Raw genomic sequence first — 13,757 nt, 5'->3', positions numbered from 1 at the left:
CCCTTGTTTACTCCAATGCTTGCTTCTCACAGTTGTGTCAAGTTGGCTGGATGTCCTTTGGGTGGTGGACCATTCTTGATACACACGGGAAACTGTTCAGCATGAAAAACCCAGCAGCTTTGCAGTTATTGACACACTCAAACCGGTGTGCCTGGCACCTACTACCATACCCCGTTCAAAGGCACCTAAATCTTTTGTCTTGCCCATTCACCCTCTGAATGGCACACATACACAATCCATGTCTCAATTGTCTCAAGGATAAAAAAAAATCCTTCTTTAACCTGTCTCCTCCCCTTCATCTACACTGATTGAAGTGGATTTAACAGGTCACATCAATAAGGGATCATAGTTTTCACCTGGAAAGAGCAGGTGTTTTGTACACTCAGTGTATGTTTCAGCACTATGAGGTTAGAATAATACTGTGAAATTGTGAAAATTATGATAATGCCATTTTAGTCTTTAGAGCTATTTAAAAAGACCGCCTGAAATTTCAGCCTGTTAACGTGGGATGGAGTTTTGGTTTGCCAGGCGGTAAATTAGTTAATAGACCAATAAGAAAGAGTTCCAAACCTTTCTGCCAATATCAGATAGTTTTCAGTTTTCCCCTCCCTACTCAGACCACTCCCAGACAGTCCTAGCGAAATTACTGCTAGAGAAATTGCACTTTTGCTAAGAAGCTGTTTTAGTTTCTTTTTGATAATTTTAAGTGAAAACAATCATAGTAAGGTACTTAATTGTTACTCAAATGATTTGATATTGAGTTAAAAACGGCTGCATTGGACCTTTAAGTAATTTTCTTTGGGAGGGGACAGACAGGTAGGCTATAATTGATCAAAACCGTTGAAATTACATATTTCTTTAGCACTGTCTGCAATGTATTTCCAAGGAATGCTTATGCTGTCATTGGTGCTTCAAACTTTATCATGCTGAATAGTGTTTTAAAGCTTCTTCAATGTTTGGGGGGCTCTACTAAATTGCTGAAAGGTTTGTGTGTTTTTAAAGGCAGTTATCCATTGCGTAGCTCAGACTGCTTGATCAAGAGGACTGCCAACCCGTCTGTAAACTCCTCTGCCTTAACCCATTTCAACCGCCGGTTCAACACTTCAAATGCTTTCACATTTTATCTTTGGCTAGTATATGTCACTGTAATGTCATTTTTAACTACATGTGTACGATTGCAGTAATCATGTAGGATTTTGACCTAAAAGAAGACTTCAACTGGGAGTGAGGAGTGAAAACCAAGGCTATTACATCAGTGTGGAGATCATTTTAATACCCATCTGTTGGTGGTAATGGTACATACGGATCACACACTGCTTTTAAATGTGTTTTGAAATGTGTTTTGAAATGTGTTTTGAAAGGTTGCCTCGTGATGTGAGTGACTGAAATCCCAAACCTACATAATCTGCTGGACTAAGGCTTCATGAATAGAGACACATTAGGCCTACTACAACAAAATGATACAATAACTATGCTTACATTTGAACCTGCAGGTCTATAGCCACATATATTGCTAAGCTGATCACAAAAGCACAAGACAGCCTTGAACCACCTCTGCTGATTCACTGTAACTCCCTGGCTTGTCAAACTGAATGATGTCAACTTGTCTGTTCTCGGTATGTCAGCCAACTAAGGTCAGACGGTATATTGAAGAGAGCCATTGAAATGCTGAGGGGAATTTACTGGCTATATTTCTGCCAGTTCCTAGTCAAAACAAGCAAAAGCGATATGCAACACAGATGTGCAGTGCACACACAGACACCAGCTCTACACACCAGCTCTAGCTCATGTGCACCGCACGTCACACATAAACAAGCAAGATTCAGCTGATCTGTACATTGGGATAAATCCACTCCAGACTTGACAATAGGGCTGAGAGAGAGAGAACATTTTCAAAGGCTCTTTTGTCGATAATATAAAGGACATAGGCCTGGGCTAGCTAGCTACAGCAGTGCTGTGGGGTGATGTGCCACCTATTGTGACTTCATGCACACTAAGGCAAAGCACGTTGTAGTTTGGTAAACAAACTCACATTGGCCCTACTCTCCCCCACACAAGAATAGAGTAAGAACAACAGCTGGTAAAAATGTGACGCCTCTCAACTTCTAATTTGGATTAATTCAAGAGTTCTCAGGCCGACAGCTCTCGTATTGTCAACCAATGATACTAAATGTGGGTTTCGTGCACTCACTGTTTTCTTACATGAGATTACTGCTTACTGTTAACACTCACTTTAAGTAGTCTCCTGCTTGATTTTAGTTACAACACTATCAGTCATCACTCTGTGTAGTCTTTGGAAAGTCGTTAGTTGAATTAAGTGAAAGCAACACCTTGAAAATAGCAAGATATTTGGCAAATGGTCTTATAAGGCATAATGCAATATGTGCCGTCTTTTAGCATCTGTGTCCAATTCCCTCCCGTGATGGGAATCACATGGGGGCACTGAGTAAAACAAAGGCAGTTATTTCAAAGCCATAATGCTAAGCTAATACCACATTCCAATATGTCATATACATACACAGGACTGTAATACAGCTGCCTTAGTGATGTATGCAGTAGAGCAGACAGACTACTGCTACTGTAGACATAGGCTTATAATATATACAATCTCTCTGCGCTGTCTGTCAAATTTATCACGAAAGTCAGTCAGTAACCATGCCACTGGCGCAGTCAGAACCAGGCGTGAAATTCTCTAACACCTGGGTCAACATCTGTTTCCACTAGCGAGTTCTCATCCTGAGCCGGGATCACATTCCTGATCCCGCTCCTTATCTACTGTAACGCCATTTCAGGAGAGACCCCCCTTCGTCGGACAAGGTCCTCTTCTGAAAGAGACCACAGGGGGAGATCAACCTCTTCATACCATTGATCTATATCACAGCCCAGCGGGTGCTTAATGTTCCTTAGAATGAGTGGCTGTTATGAGGGACGATACCTCAGAGGGAAACAGCTATACTGTATATCCAATGAGGAAGGAGGGTCCATGCCTCTAGCACTCTGAGCTGCTCAGAGCAGTGAGATCCACCACTAGTGCTGCTGTAGCCCTGCACAGAACTTCCCACAGGGACTCAAGGCCAGCAGCGTTGTACTCTCCTCCCCCACCTCCACTGGAGAAGGACTGACCTCTCTGTCTCACTTATCAGTATGTGTGTGTCTCTCCCTGACAGCCCTCTGTCTGAACAGGCCTTTTTGACGCCCCTTAGTCCCAGTGTAGCTGCAGGTCATGGGAGTCCAGGAAGTCAGAGGAGAAGACCCCAGACGGGGGAAGGCCCAGTGGGTTGAGCCCCCCCGTCGGCCCGGGCATGGTCAGGTCCAGCCACTCCATGTTGTCCAGGTTGGTGTGGTCCAGGTGGTAGCTGGAGGGGGGTGCACTGACATTGTTGAACCCGGTGGTGTCCGTCTCCATGGGGGAGTGGGGGGAGTGTTCCAGCAGCTGACTGTGCAGCTCTTCCATCAACCTCAGTGTCCGGGGCTCAGTCTCCCCCTTCAGCGTGCCTTCCAGGAAGGCCTCCAGCTGGTTGTCTATGGCCAGGGCTGTCAGGCTGGGTGGGGCCGGGGGGTTAAGAGTGGGGCCGGGCGGGCGGGCCACCTGGATCTGGGGCGGGGGGCGGGATAGCACCGTGTTGAAGGGCAGGGTGGTTACGCTGGCTGTCACAGGAAGCAGCTTGTCTGGAAAGGAAGGGTCCAGTCTGATGAAGGGGGAGATCTCTGTAGAAGAAAAGAACATGGGAGATGATGGATTCATGGCCAGGGAGGGACTCAGCTGTCTTAATGGAGAGGAGGAGACCCCAACCATAATCAAGTATTTTTCTCACCTCCACTCTCGATCAACACGTCAAACAGGTCGTCCATGTGCTGGCTGGTTGCAGTGGGTACCTGCATAGACAATAAAGACCAGTCAATACCTGCCTCAGCACCTAACAGACCTAGCAGGTCAGACCAGTATGTTTTAGAAGGGTGTTATAAAAGCACTATTACCTGTGCAGCAGTCTGCATTCTGCGGGTCTGTTTAACGGCCTCTTCGTAGCGTGGCGGGTCCTTACTCTTGGGGACGTGGTTTGAGAAGTTGGGCTGGCAGGGAGAAGGGGACTGATGGACAGAAAAAACAATGAGATCTAATCCCTATAAGCTCTAAACAACCTATGCGGTTCACATATTCAACACAACTAAATTAATACGTGGATATAATGCAGTATTTAAACAATACCTTGTTTGTTGGACCATTGGGGACTGCTTGGTTGGATGAGGCCCTGGCAGGGGACCTGTTCCCTGGGGAAGTGTTTAGGAAACACTGGGGGATCTCTGTCTGACCTGGGCCTGCTCTGAACTGGAACCCAGAGCCTGAGGTGGTGCACAGTGGGACTGTCATCTATAGAGGAATGATGAACAGTGGTTAACCCTGTGGTACACACTCCCTCTGGGGCAGATAAATACTGGTCAGCTGTAGTAGCACCTCCCTTAGAAGGCACACAGTGGTTAGACAGGGTACACACTCTCTCTGGGAGGAATAAAACGTCTTTATGTTTTATTATGTGGTAGTACACAATCTCTAGGGACACAATAAAAGGCTAGGGGTATCAGTGCAGTGCAACACAAAGCAGTGTGTTTCTGGGTGTGGGAGAACTTTTCAATGAGTGTTGTGCTGCAGTTGCTGTTGCTAATTCTAGCTGGCTGTTGATTCGGCCCAGTGGAGCTCTGCAGACCTGGGTTCAAATAGTATTTGACATCTTTCAATTAAGTAGTGTTTGCTTGAGCTTGCATTTGAGTGACAGATGGACGGAGTGTGCACTTTTGGGACTATTCAATTGGTAAAAATTTTGTCAGGCAGGCCCAGTCAGGCACAGCTTAAGTATTTGAAGGAAAACAAATGCTATTTGAACCCAGGTCTGGTCCTATAGAGACTAGAGCAGACAGCGTAGTCTAGTGTGCTGTCTGCCTGGCCGTCAGTCAGCACCTGCTCCAGTAACCGGAGCTTAGACAGACTCCGGCCCTCCTTTTGATGTGACTAGGAGAGGAATTCATCACCCTGGCCAGGCCTGCTATTACCTTGGCAACACACTAGATAAATCACCCAGAGAAGAGAATATTAAAGAAGTTGGAGAGGGAGACTCTCTGCTTTCAAAACACGGCTAATGCCCTAAGAAATGTGATTAGGCCGGCCCATCACAATAGAATGTAACCAGCGATTTATAATGTGTCTCTGGAAATGGTGTTATCCCAGAAAAAGGGCACAAAAACAGGATGTGCAATTTATTCAGCGGAACAATTCATCCACAGAGAGCAATTTATTTAGTCATGGTTTGGTGCAGCACACAGCCCATGGAGAGTACTATAACACAATACACAGAGACACTACAATACAGGTGGGTAAAATGGTGTCTGCTGACAGTACCTTGGGGAATATCCCACTCTAAATATGGGATTGGAGTAAATTAAACCATATATTCTCACCTGTGCCATGGGTTGGGTCTGGGTGGTGTGTTGTTGTTGGTGGGGTGCTGAGGCCTCTGTTTTCTGGATGAGGCCTTGAGCTGTAGTGCTAACTGTGGTCTGCAGGACCGGCTCTCTGACCTGCAGCTTAATGCTGTTGTTCGGTAGCTGGATGGTGGCAGTGCTGGTGGGCAGGGAGACAGGCAGCAGGATCTGTGTTCCAGGCTGGCCAGACAGCGAGGTCTGAGGCTGAAGCTGTCTGAGGACCTGAGGCACCTGCTGGTGGCTGATGAAGAACGGTGGCAGGGGGGACATCTGCACCTGGCCTGAGCTGTGCTCCTCCTGTTTCACCACTGCTAGTGGGCTATGCGCAGAGGCAGAGCAGTTTGAGGCGGCCCTGCCCTCTTCTTTAACCTGGGCCAGGGCCATGGGGGCTGGAGGGCTGGGCAGACCCCTCTTCTCCACCTCTAGCTGCATCTTCAGCTCCTCCACCAGCCTCTGCTCCTGCTCCAGCTTCCTCATCAGCTCCTCGATCTGATGCTCCTTCTCGTGCAGTCGCTGGTCCTTCTCTGAGGTTCTGGTCTCCATTGGGCTGTCCTCCAGGCGGCCTTGTTGGGGAGACGACCCAGAAGGAGTGGGCCGAGCTGGGGAAAGAGCTCCTGGCATCCCAGCCTCCTCCATGCCCAGGCTGGAGACCTCCGAGGGCGCGGGGGACACAGGAGGTGTGGAGCTCATGCTCTCAGGTTGTGGGGCCCCCGTGTAGCCTGTCAGCTCCATGGCAGTGGCAGCCTGGATGCTGGACATCTCCTGATAAGGCTTTAGTCTCTCTATCAGGTCAGTCTTGGTGCCAGACACCGGAAGACCTCGCAGTTTCAGCTCCATCTTCAGCTCAGCTACCTACAGGCCAGGTATAATGAACAGTCATGAGTCATCATAACAAAAAACAAGCCCTCTCAATAAATCTCCATACAACATGTCACTGCTTAGGGGCTGTGCTCTGTCCTTTAATAAACTCAGCAAAAAATGAAACGTCCCTTTTTCAGGACCCTGTCTTTCAAAGATAATTCGTAAAAATCCAAATAACTTCACAGATCTTCATTGTAAAGGGTTTAAACACTGTTTCCCATGCTTGTTCAATGAATCATAAACAATGAATGAACATGCACCGGTGGAACGGTTGTTAAGACACTAACAGCTGACGGTAGGCAATTCAGGTCACAGTTATGAAAACTTAGGACACTAAAGAGGCCTTTCTACTGACTCTGAAAAACACAAAAAGAAAGATGTCCAGGGTCCCTGCTCATCTGCGTGAACGTTCCTTAGGCATGCTGCAAGGAGGCATGAGACAGGACGGACAGACAGGGAGACAGGACGGACAGTTGATCGTTCTCGCATTGGTAGACCACATGTAACAACACCTGCACAGGATCGGTACATCCGAACATCACACCTGCGGGACAGGTGCAGGATGGCAACAACAACTGCCTGAGCTACACCAGGAATGCACAGTCCCTTCAGTGCTCAGACTGTCCGCAATAGGTTGAGAGAGGCTAGACTGAGGGCTTGTAGGCCTGTAGTAAGGCAGGTCCTCACCAGACATCACCGGTAACAACGTTGCCTATGGTCACAAACCCACCGTCACTGGACCAGACAGGACTGGCAAAAAGTGCTCTTCACTGACGAGTCGCGGTTTTGGCTCACCAGGAGTGGTCGGATTCGTGTTTATCATCGAAGGAATGAGAGTTACACCGAGGCCTGTACTCTGGAGCGGGATCGAGATGGAGGGTCCGTCATGGTCTGGGGTGGTGTGTCACAGCATCATCGGACTGAGCTTGATGTCATTGCAGGCAATCTCAACGCTGTGCGTTACAGGGAAGACATCCTCCCTCATGTGGTACTCTTCCTGCAGGCTCATCCTGACATGACCCTCCAGCATGACAATGCCACCAGCCATTCTGCTCGTTCTGTGCGTGATTTCCTGCAAGACAGGAATGTCAGTGTTCTGCCATGGCCAGCGAAGAGCCCGGATCTCAATCCCATTGCGCACCTCTGGGACCTGTTGGATCAGAGGGTGAGGGCTAGGGCCATTCCCCCCCAAAATGTCTGGGAACTTGCAGGTGCCTTGGTGGAAGAGTGGGGTAGCATCTCACAGCAAGAACTGGCAAATCTGGTGCAGTCCATGAGGAGGAGATGCACTGCGATACTTAATGCAGCTGGTGACCACACCAGATACTGACTGTTACTTTTGATTTTGACCCCCCCGTTGTTCAGGGACACATTATTCGATTTCTGTTCATCACGTCTGTGGAACTTGTTCAGTTTATGTCTCAGTTGTTGAATCTTGTTATGTACGTACAAATATTTACACATGTTAAGTTTGCTGAAAATAAACACAGTTGACAGTGAGAGGACGTTTATTTTTTTGCTGAGTTTATATCTATCATATAGTGAAAATCTATGTTTGAGTAAAATAAGCTATGTTTGTACGGAGCAGGAGTGAGCTTCACCTTCATTTCGTCCAGGTTGGCAGGTAGGACACCAGGCTTGCGGTTTGTCAGAGTCTGGTTAGACCGTGCTGGGGCAGCGCTGGGTAGAGAGACCATGATGGGACTGGACAGACTACTGCCACTCAGAGACACACTGGAGCAGTTGTTCTGACCCTCCGTCGACCTGTAGGAACACAGACAACAGGAGGAGGGTTTAGTGTTCGGATGGGAGAAAGAGTTTCCTCCATGTCCCATTATTCATAATCAACAGTCTCCGTCCGGGACAATGCACACAGGAATACTATATCTAAGCCAAACAGAAGCTGTGCAGGAAACAGATGTGGCAGATTACATCGCTATTATCCAGGTGTGGACTTATTCTGTTAGGGAGGATTGTTTGCTTGAATCACATTGTTTCCTTTGAACAATGTTTGCCTTCCAGGTGTAGCGATGATGTACTAACCACCCTCAACACAAAGCTGTCAGTCAATTAAACTGCAACTAGAATGTGAGGGCTAGCCGCATTACTTGGCCTACGCTATGCAAGCTGCGGTAACACATAACATCCCAATGTCCTTTTTACAGCGGGCCATACTTGAGTGGGGCAGGAAGGATGGTCTGGTAGTTATAGTGCTGCTGCTGCTGGCTCAGTATCTGCAGCTGGAGGAACTGCTGCTGCTGATGCAGTAGCCTGGCGTAGGCTGAGTCCATGGGGGCCTCGTTGGCCTCCTGCTTCTGGTCCGGGGGGATGTACTGGTGGTACTTTAGCTTCTTCACCCGCGGCTTGGGATCCTTATTCTTCTTACTGCGGCTCTTGTCATTGGGTGTCTTTGGCTGGCTTTGCTGCACAGGGGAAAAGAAGAACGGTTACAACCTACTGGATACTATCCGGGAGGAGCAGTGAAACGTTTTCACTGAAAACTTGAAAGGTTCATCTCACTGAGTGGATTGTGGACATGTTTAGTGATCTAAAAGCCTGTTCTGACTGCTATGAATAACATCTAAACATCTTGCCAGTATTGTGAGGCTTGTACATGAAATTGTGCCCATTTCATACTGTAGTATCAAATTAATATGTGGGACATTGTGATAACGCCCAGTGAGAAAGACAGGATGGGGAAATGGTATGTGGAAAGGGATGTGGGGTGACCCTTATTGTTCGGTAACTAAATTAGAGAGGTAGATGCAAGCCATAAAAACATCATAAGACCAATTCAAGTTGGTTTATGCAAACACACAGCCTCGAATGTGTTGCTCCCTGTTCTTCAACACGGGAGGGGCAGAGCTCAGAAAATATTACTTTGCTTTGAGTGTAAAGGATTGTGACAAATGCCCAAGTTATTGCTTTACTCCCTTCTCTTGCTTCCATCCTTTATGCCCTGAAGGCTAAGAGAAAGCCTGTCACTTAACCTTAATTGAAGACTGAGAGCGGCTGGCAGTTTAAGTCCATGGATTTGTGAAAAACTCCTCCAGGCTTTGTTGTGCTTTGAACCACATTTGAATTGGCCGAACCGTCACTTTCGACTCGTCTCTGCCTGCACTGACAGGCTCTTTCACTGTGACCGAACACAGCCCCAGTGTTTGTCCTCCCCTGACTTCTTATCTCTGATTACAGTGCCAAAGGAAGCAGCATGAAAACCACAACAGATCAGAGAGAGAGAGTCAAATATCAGAGGTGACTTTCATGTTTACAGGGTATATTTAGTGTTTGTAGGAAAAGCTTGCTCAGCTAACTGGGATCAAAAAGGAACCAAAACATCTTCATTGATGAAATAAATAGCTTTCTGTACCAAGAGACAGAAAAGTTTGGTTATAGCTTGTAATGTGCTCCGCTAGATGCTATAAACAAATGTATATTTAATATTTGCATTGAATGTACAGCTTTGCACATTGCCATGAAATACCATACCTTTGCCACAAGGTTCAAGTACTCTCCATCAGGTGATATGACATCACTTTCTTTCAAATTTGTGGCTCACCTTTACTAACATGGGCCCCGGCTTTGGAGGGGCAACAATGGTGATTGGCTGAGGCGTGGTCACCAGGCGATTGTTCTGATGATCATTGGTGGAGACATGAGAGAAGTTGAAGAAGTCTGTTGTGGACTGGGAGGTAGGTGGGCAGTGCTGAGATAAAGAGACAGATAGAAACCACATGGCACGTTCAGTAAGGAGGGGAACAGAGGCCTGTAAATCCCCCTCCCACACTAAGCCACAAGAGCAGAGCAACTGGAAAAAGACTAACAAAAGATGGATGTCGTCTAACAGAAAAAAAAACAGGAGGCAAAGAATATTTTCTAGCAAGCAGAATTTGATATACAACAGGCAGGTGCACTGGGAGACTATTATTTAGGCCCAAAATGTAGAAACATCAAATATTTCCGCTGTTAGTCATACCATAACAACACAATTTAAGATGGGTAATTATAGGTGGTGAGGTACTGCGATGGGACCTACCTTCATGGAGCTGGTCGGTGGGGAGGTGGAGAGGGCAACAGGGGCTTCTGTCACCCTGGGGGTTCTGGGGGAGGGTGAGGGGGCAGAGGAGCTCTGGGACTCCTGGCTGGCCGGCTGCTCTGGGGACAGGGCGTCGCTGCTGTCCTCGTCAAAGTTGTACACATCCGGTGTTTTCGTCTTGGGGAAGTCATTCTCCACCTCACCGTCTGGGGGATCTGCAACGTAACACGTGCAAAAGCACAGCTTATTAATTACAAGTAGACCAATGGAGAGAGGTTTGTACTAAGTTGTTTCTCGTGATAGTCACTGGAAATGTCTCAGTGCTGTGTTAGTCGTAATAGGCACTTTCAGAAATCTACACTATACAAATATGCAGGGAGTGGGAGTTGAATGAGTTACTTCACCCTTAGCCTGACGATAATGTATAAAGTCGAGTGTTCTCTACCGGTGATGCCGTCCTTGACGAGGCTGGGTTCCACAGGCAGAATGTTCTTGACCACCAGCTCCATGGGGCCGGGTCGCTGGGCCAGCTTCTCATTGAGGTCATCAGCCAGCCTGGCTCTCTTCAGCATCATCTGAGTGGCCTGCAGTGAGGGCTCCACATGGGTCTCTGTGTGACAGACAGCAACTCATCAGTAACTGCTAGTCTATCTAGAACTCACAACAGTACTGTTCTACTACTGTGCGTCTCACAGTGGAGACTGTTTAAGGTGGTATGTCCTCATACCTCAAAGACAATCAATCAGACAACTGATTGTAACATCTCAAGAATATTTAATATCCTATGGATTGTATCCAATAGGGAGGGATACAATTTCACAGGATCCTCCTCTTCCATCATCATCTCTCTCCTGAGAGCTAACTTGGCCAGCTAAATGTACATGTACTTTCTGTTGGTAGCTGAGTATGCTCCGTATCATCGGTCTTCTCTACAGCCTATCATAAGCATACAGTACATGGCAGTGAGCTTACCTTGCAGGATGTGCATGCGGACCAGCTCTGAACGTTCAGGTCTACTGCGGAATTTGTGCTTCAAGAAGTTCTCAGTCTGTAAGAAAACAACATAAAACTACATTTAATCGAGATGATATGGAATGGCATATGTATGGGATAGTGTGTTTTTATCTCAATGAAGTACAATGAACACTAGTGTTAGTGAGATGAGTTTGTGAGGTCTTACCCTGGACCTCTGCAGGCTGCGGATCTGTTCGTGGAAGGCAGCAGGGCATTTCAGTGCTATGGGAGGGAAGATCAACATCATATACAGTGAGCTCCAAAAGTATTTTTATTTTATTTTTAACTAGGCAAGTCAGTTAAGAACACATTCATTATTTACAATGACGGCCTAGGAACAGTGCGTTAACTGCCTTGTTCAGGGGCAGAACGACAGATTTTTACCTTGTCAGCTCGGGGATTCGATCCACCAACCTTTAGGTATTATTTGGGTATTATTTGGTCCCATATTCCTAGCACGCAATGACTACATCAAGCTTGTGACTCTACAAACTTGTTGGATGCATTTGCTGTTAGTTTTGGTTGTGTTTCAGATAATTTTGTGCCCAATTTAAATGATTGGTAAATAAGAATGTTTCTAAACACTTCTACATTAATGTGGATGCTAACATGATTACAGTTAATCCTGAATGAATCGTGAATAATGATGAGTGAGAAAGTTAGACGCACAAATATCATACCCCCAAGATATGCTAACTTCTCACCTTTACAATAACAGGGGAGGTTCTTTTTTTAGGGGGGGTGGGGTATGATATGCCTCTAACTTTTTCACTCATCATTATTTATGATTATTATTATTTATTATCCGTAATCACGGTAGCATCCACATTAATCTAGAAGCTTTTAGAAACATATTCTATTCTTATTTACAATAAAAGTGATTGCAAAATTCCACAATACATTATTTACCATTAATTTCTATTGGGGACAAAATAATCAAAAACACAACCAAAACAAACAGCAAATGCATCCAAAAAGTTTGTAGTCACAAGCTTGATGTAATCATTGTGTACTAGGAATATGGGACCAAATACTACACTTTTGACTACTTTAATACACATATAAGTGAATTTGATCCAATACTTTTGGTCCCTTAAAATGGGGGACTATGTACACAAAGTGCTGTCATTTCTAAACGGTTCACCAGATATGGATAAATAAAAACTCAAATGAAAGCTGACAGTCTGCACTTTAATAGTCATTGTATCATTTCAAATCCAAAGTGCTGGAGTACAAAACCAAAACAACAAACATTTGTCACTGACCCAATGCTTTTGGAGCTCACTGTAATTACCTATACCTTCTAATGGGTAAAAGGTAAACTCGTCATCAAGTACAACTACATAATGTCTCAAATATGACATTTCAGGAGACAATAATGTCTGTTATTTCTTTGGAAGAGAGGATGACCTTGCTACTACACAATAGCTGACTGGAGTAGGACAGGATGTCTCTGAATGTTCTACTCATACAACTAGTGAGACAGTCAGGCCGAGACTTTGATCTCATCAGACACACTTATCCTGCTGTTGGCACGGCTACACCCATTAGTCACCTCTAACTAACACAAGCACTGTTTGCTCTCTACACACACACACTGAGGTCTGAACACACACTGACCAGTGGTTCTTCTTAGTCAGAGGGAGTGTGTCAAACTGAGGAGCAGAGCTAAGCATTCCTGAGCATCACCCAAGTCCTTGCCTGCATACCTATTGTAAGTCCTCTGTGTGGGAGAACCAGAGCGATTCACCTAGTGTCACTGGCTGGGATGTTCCTGTGCTGCCTGTGCTAGGGCTGCAGTGGGGGTTACTGACCTCCAGCGCAGGCCCAGTCTCTGACTCATACAGCTCTGACTGTGGAGCCTAATAAGAGGAGCTTAGAGTCCTCATGGAGGAGGCCTCTTAGTGCTGGACAAGACAAGACAGAGCACACTCCCAGCACTGACAGTGCTCTGGTCTGGGGCTCCTGCGGCTCTAGCCACAAATAACTTAGCTACACCACTGTTCTCCCTCTCTCTGTGTCTGTCTGCTGTCTGCTTTCTTATCAGTCTGTCTGCTCTAGTCTGCAACCCACTGGCTCCCAAAGAGAATAATCCAGTAAGGGCAGCAAAAGGAAGGATTCTGCTCCACTTTGCTGACTTTGAGAGCCGGGTGTGGAAGTTTTCAGTATGCCTTTTGGTTTCTGGTATGCCACTGGCCACCGATGTATGCCTCACTGTGGGTTAAGACCTTAGACCATTCCGAGTATTTATTTATTCTACAAACATCATGACGAGGTTGTGGTAGAGGGTGGTTGAGACATCAGTGGTGGCAGAATTCCACCCCTGTATGGTTGTCATAATAGTAGCAAATCAGACAGCACGTAGTTCAAT

General features: G+C 46.3%; 1 protein-coding gene across 6 annotated transcripts in view; it reads right to left on the bottom strand.

Annotated features, from left to right (window-relative positions):
• Positions 1-690: 690 nt before the first annotated feature.
• LOC115171202 (myocardin-related transcription factor B) overlaps positions 691-13,757 on the bottom strand; it is a 53,254-nt gene continuing 40,187 nt past the window's right edge. For all 6 annotated transcript variants that reach the window (XM_029727789.1, XM_029727792.1, XM_029727791.1 and 3 more), the window contains 12 exons: positions 11,553-11,608; positions 11,345-11,420; positions 10,818-10,982; positions 10,373-10,587; positions 9,896-10,042; positions 8,512-8,759; positions 7,938-8,100; positions 5,452-6,327; positions 4,208-4,369; positions 3,979-4,089; positions 3,816-3,876; positions 691-3,708 (listed from right to left, as the gene is read on the bottom strand). In XM_029727789.1, coding sequence (XP_029583649.1) covers positions 3,200-3,708; positions 3,816-3,876; positions 3,979-4,089; positions 4,208-4,369; positions 5,452-6,327; positions 7,938-8,100; positions 8,512-8,759; positions 9,896-10,042; positions 10,373-10,587; positions 10,818-10,982; positions 11,345-11,420; positions 11,553-11,608 — 2,789 coding nt within the window. In that variant the 3' untranslated portion in view covers positions 691-3,199. The remainder of the gene's footprint in view (positions 3,709-3,815; positions 3,877-3,978; positions 4,090-4,207; positions 4,370-5,451; positions 6,328-7,937; positions 8,101-8,511; positions 8,760-9,895; positions 10,043-10,372; positions 10,588-10,817; positions 10,983-11,344; positions 11,421-11,552; positions 11,609-13,757) is intronic.

The sequence above is a fragment of the Salmo trutta genome, chromosome 32 (assembly GCF_901001165.1).
Source record: "Salmo trutta chromosome 32, fSalTru1.1, whole genome shotgun sequence".
In the NCBI taxonomy this organism is placed as follows: domain Eukaryota; kingdom Metazoa; phylum Chordata; class Actinopteri; order Salmoniformes; family Salmonidae; genus Salmo; species Salmo trutta.
This window is presented reverse-complemented; position numbering and strand designations above follow the sequence as displayed.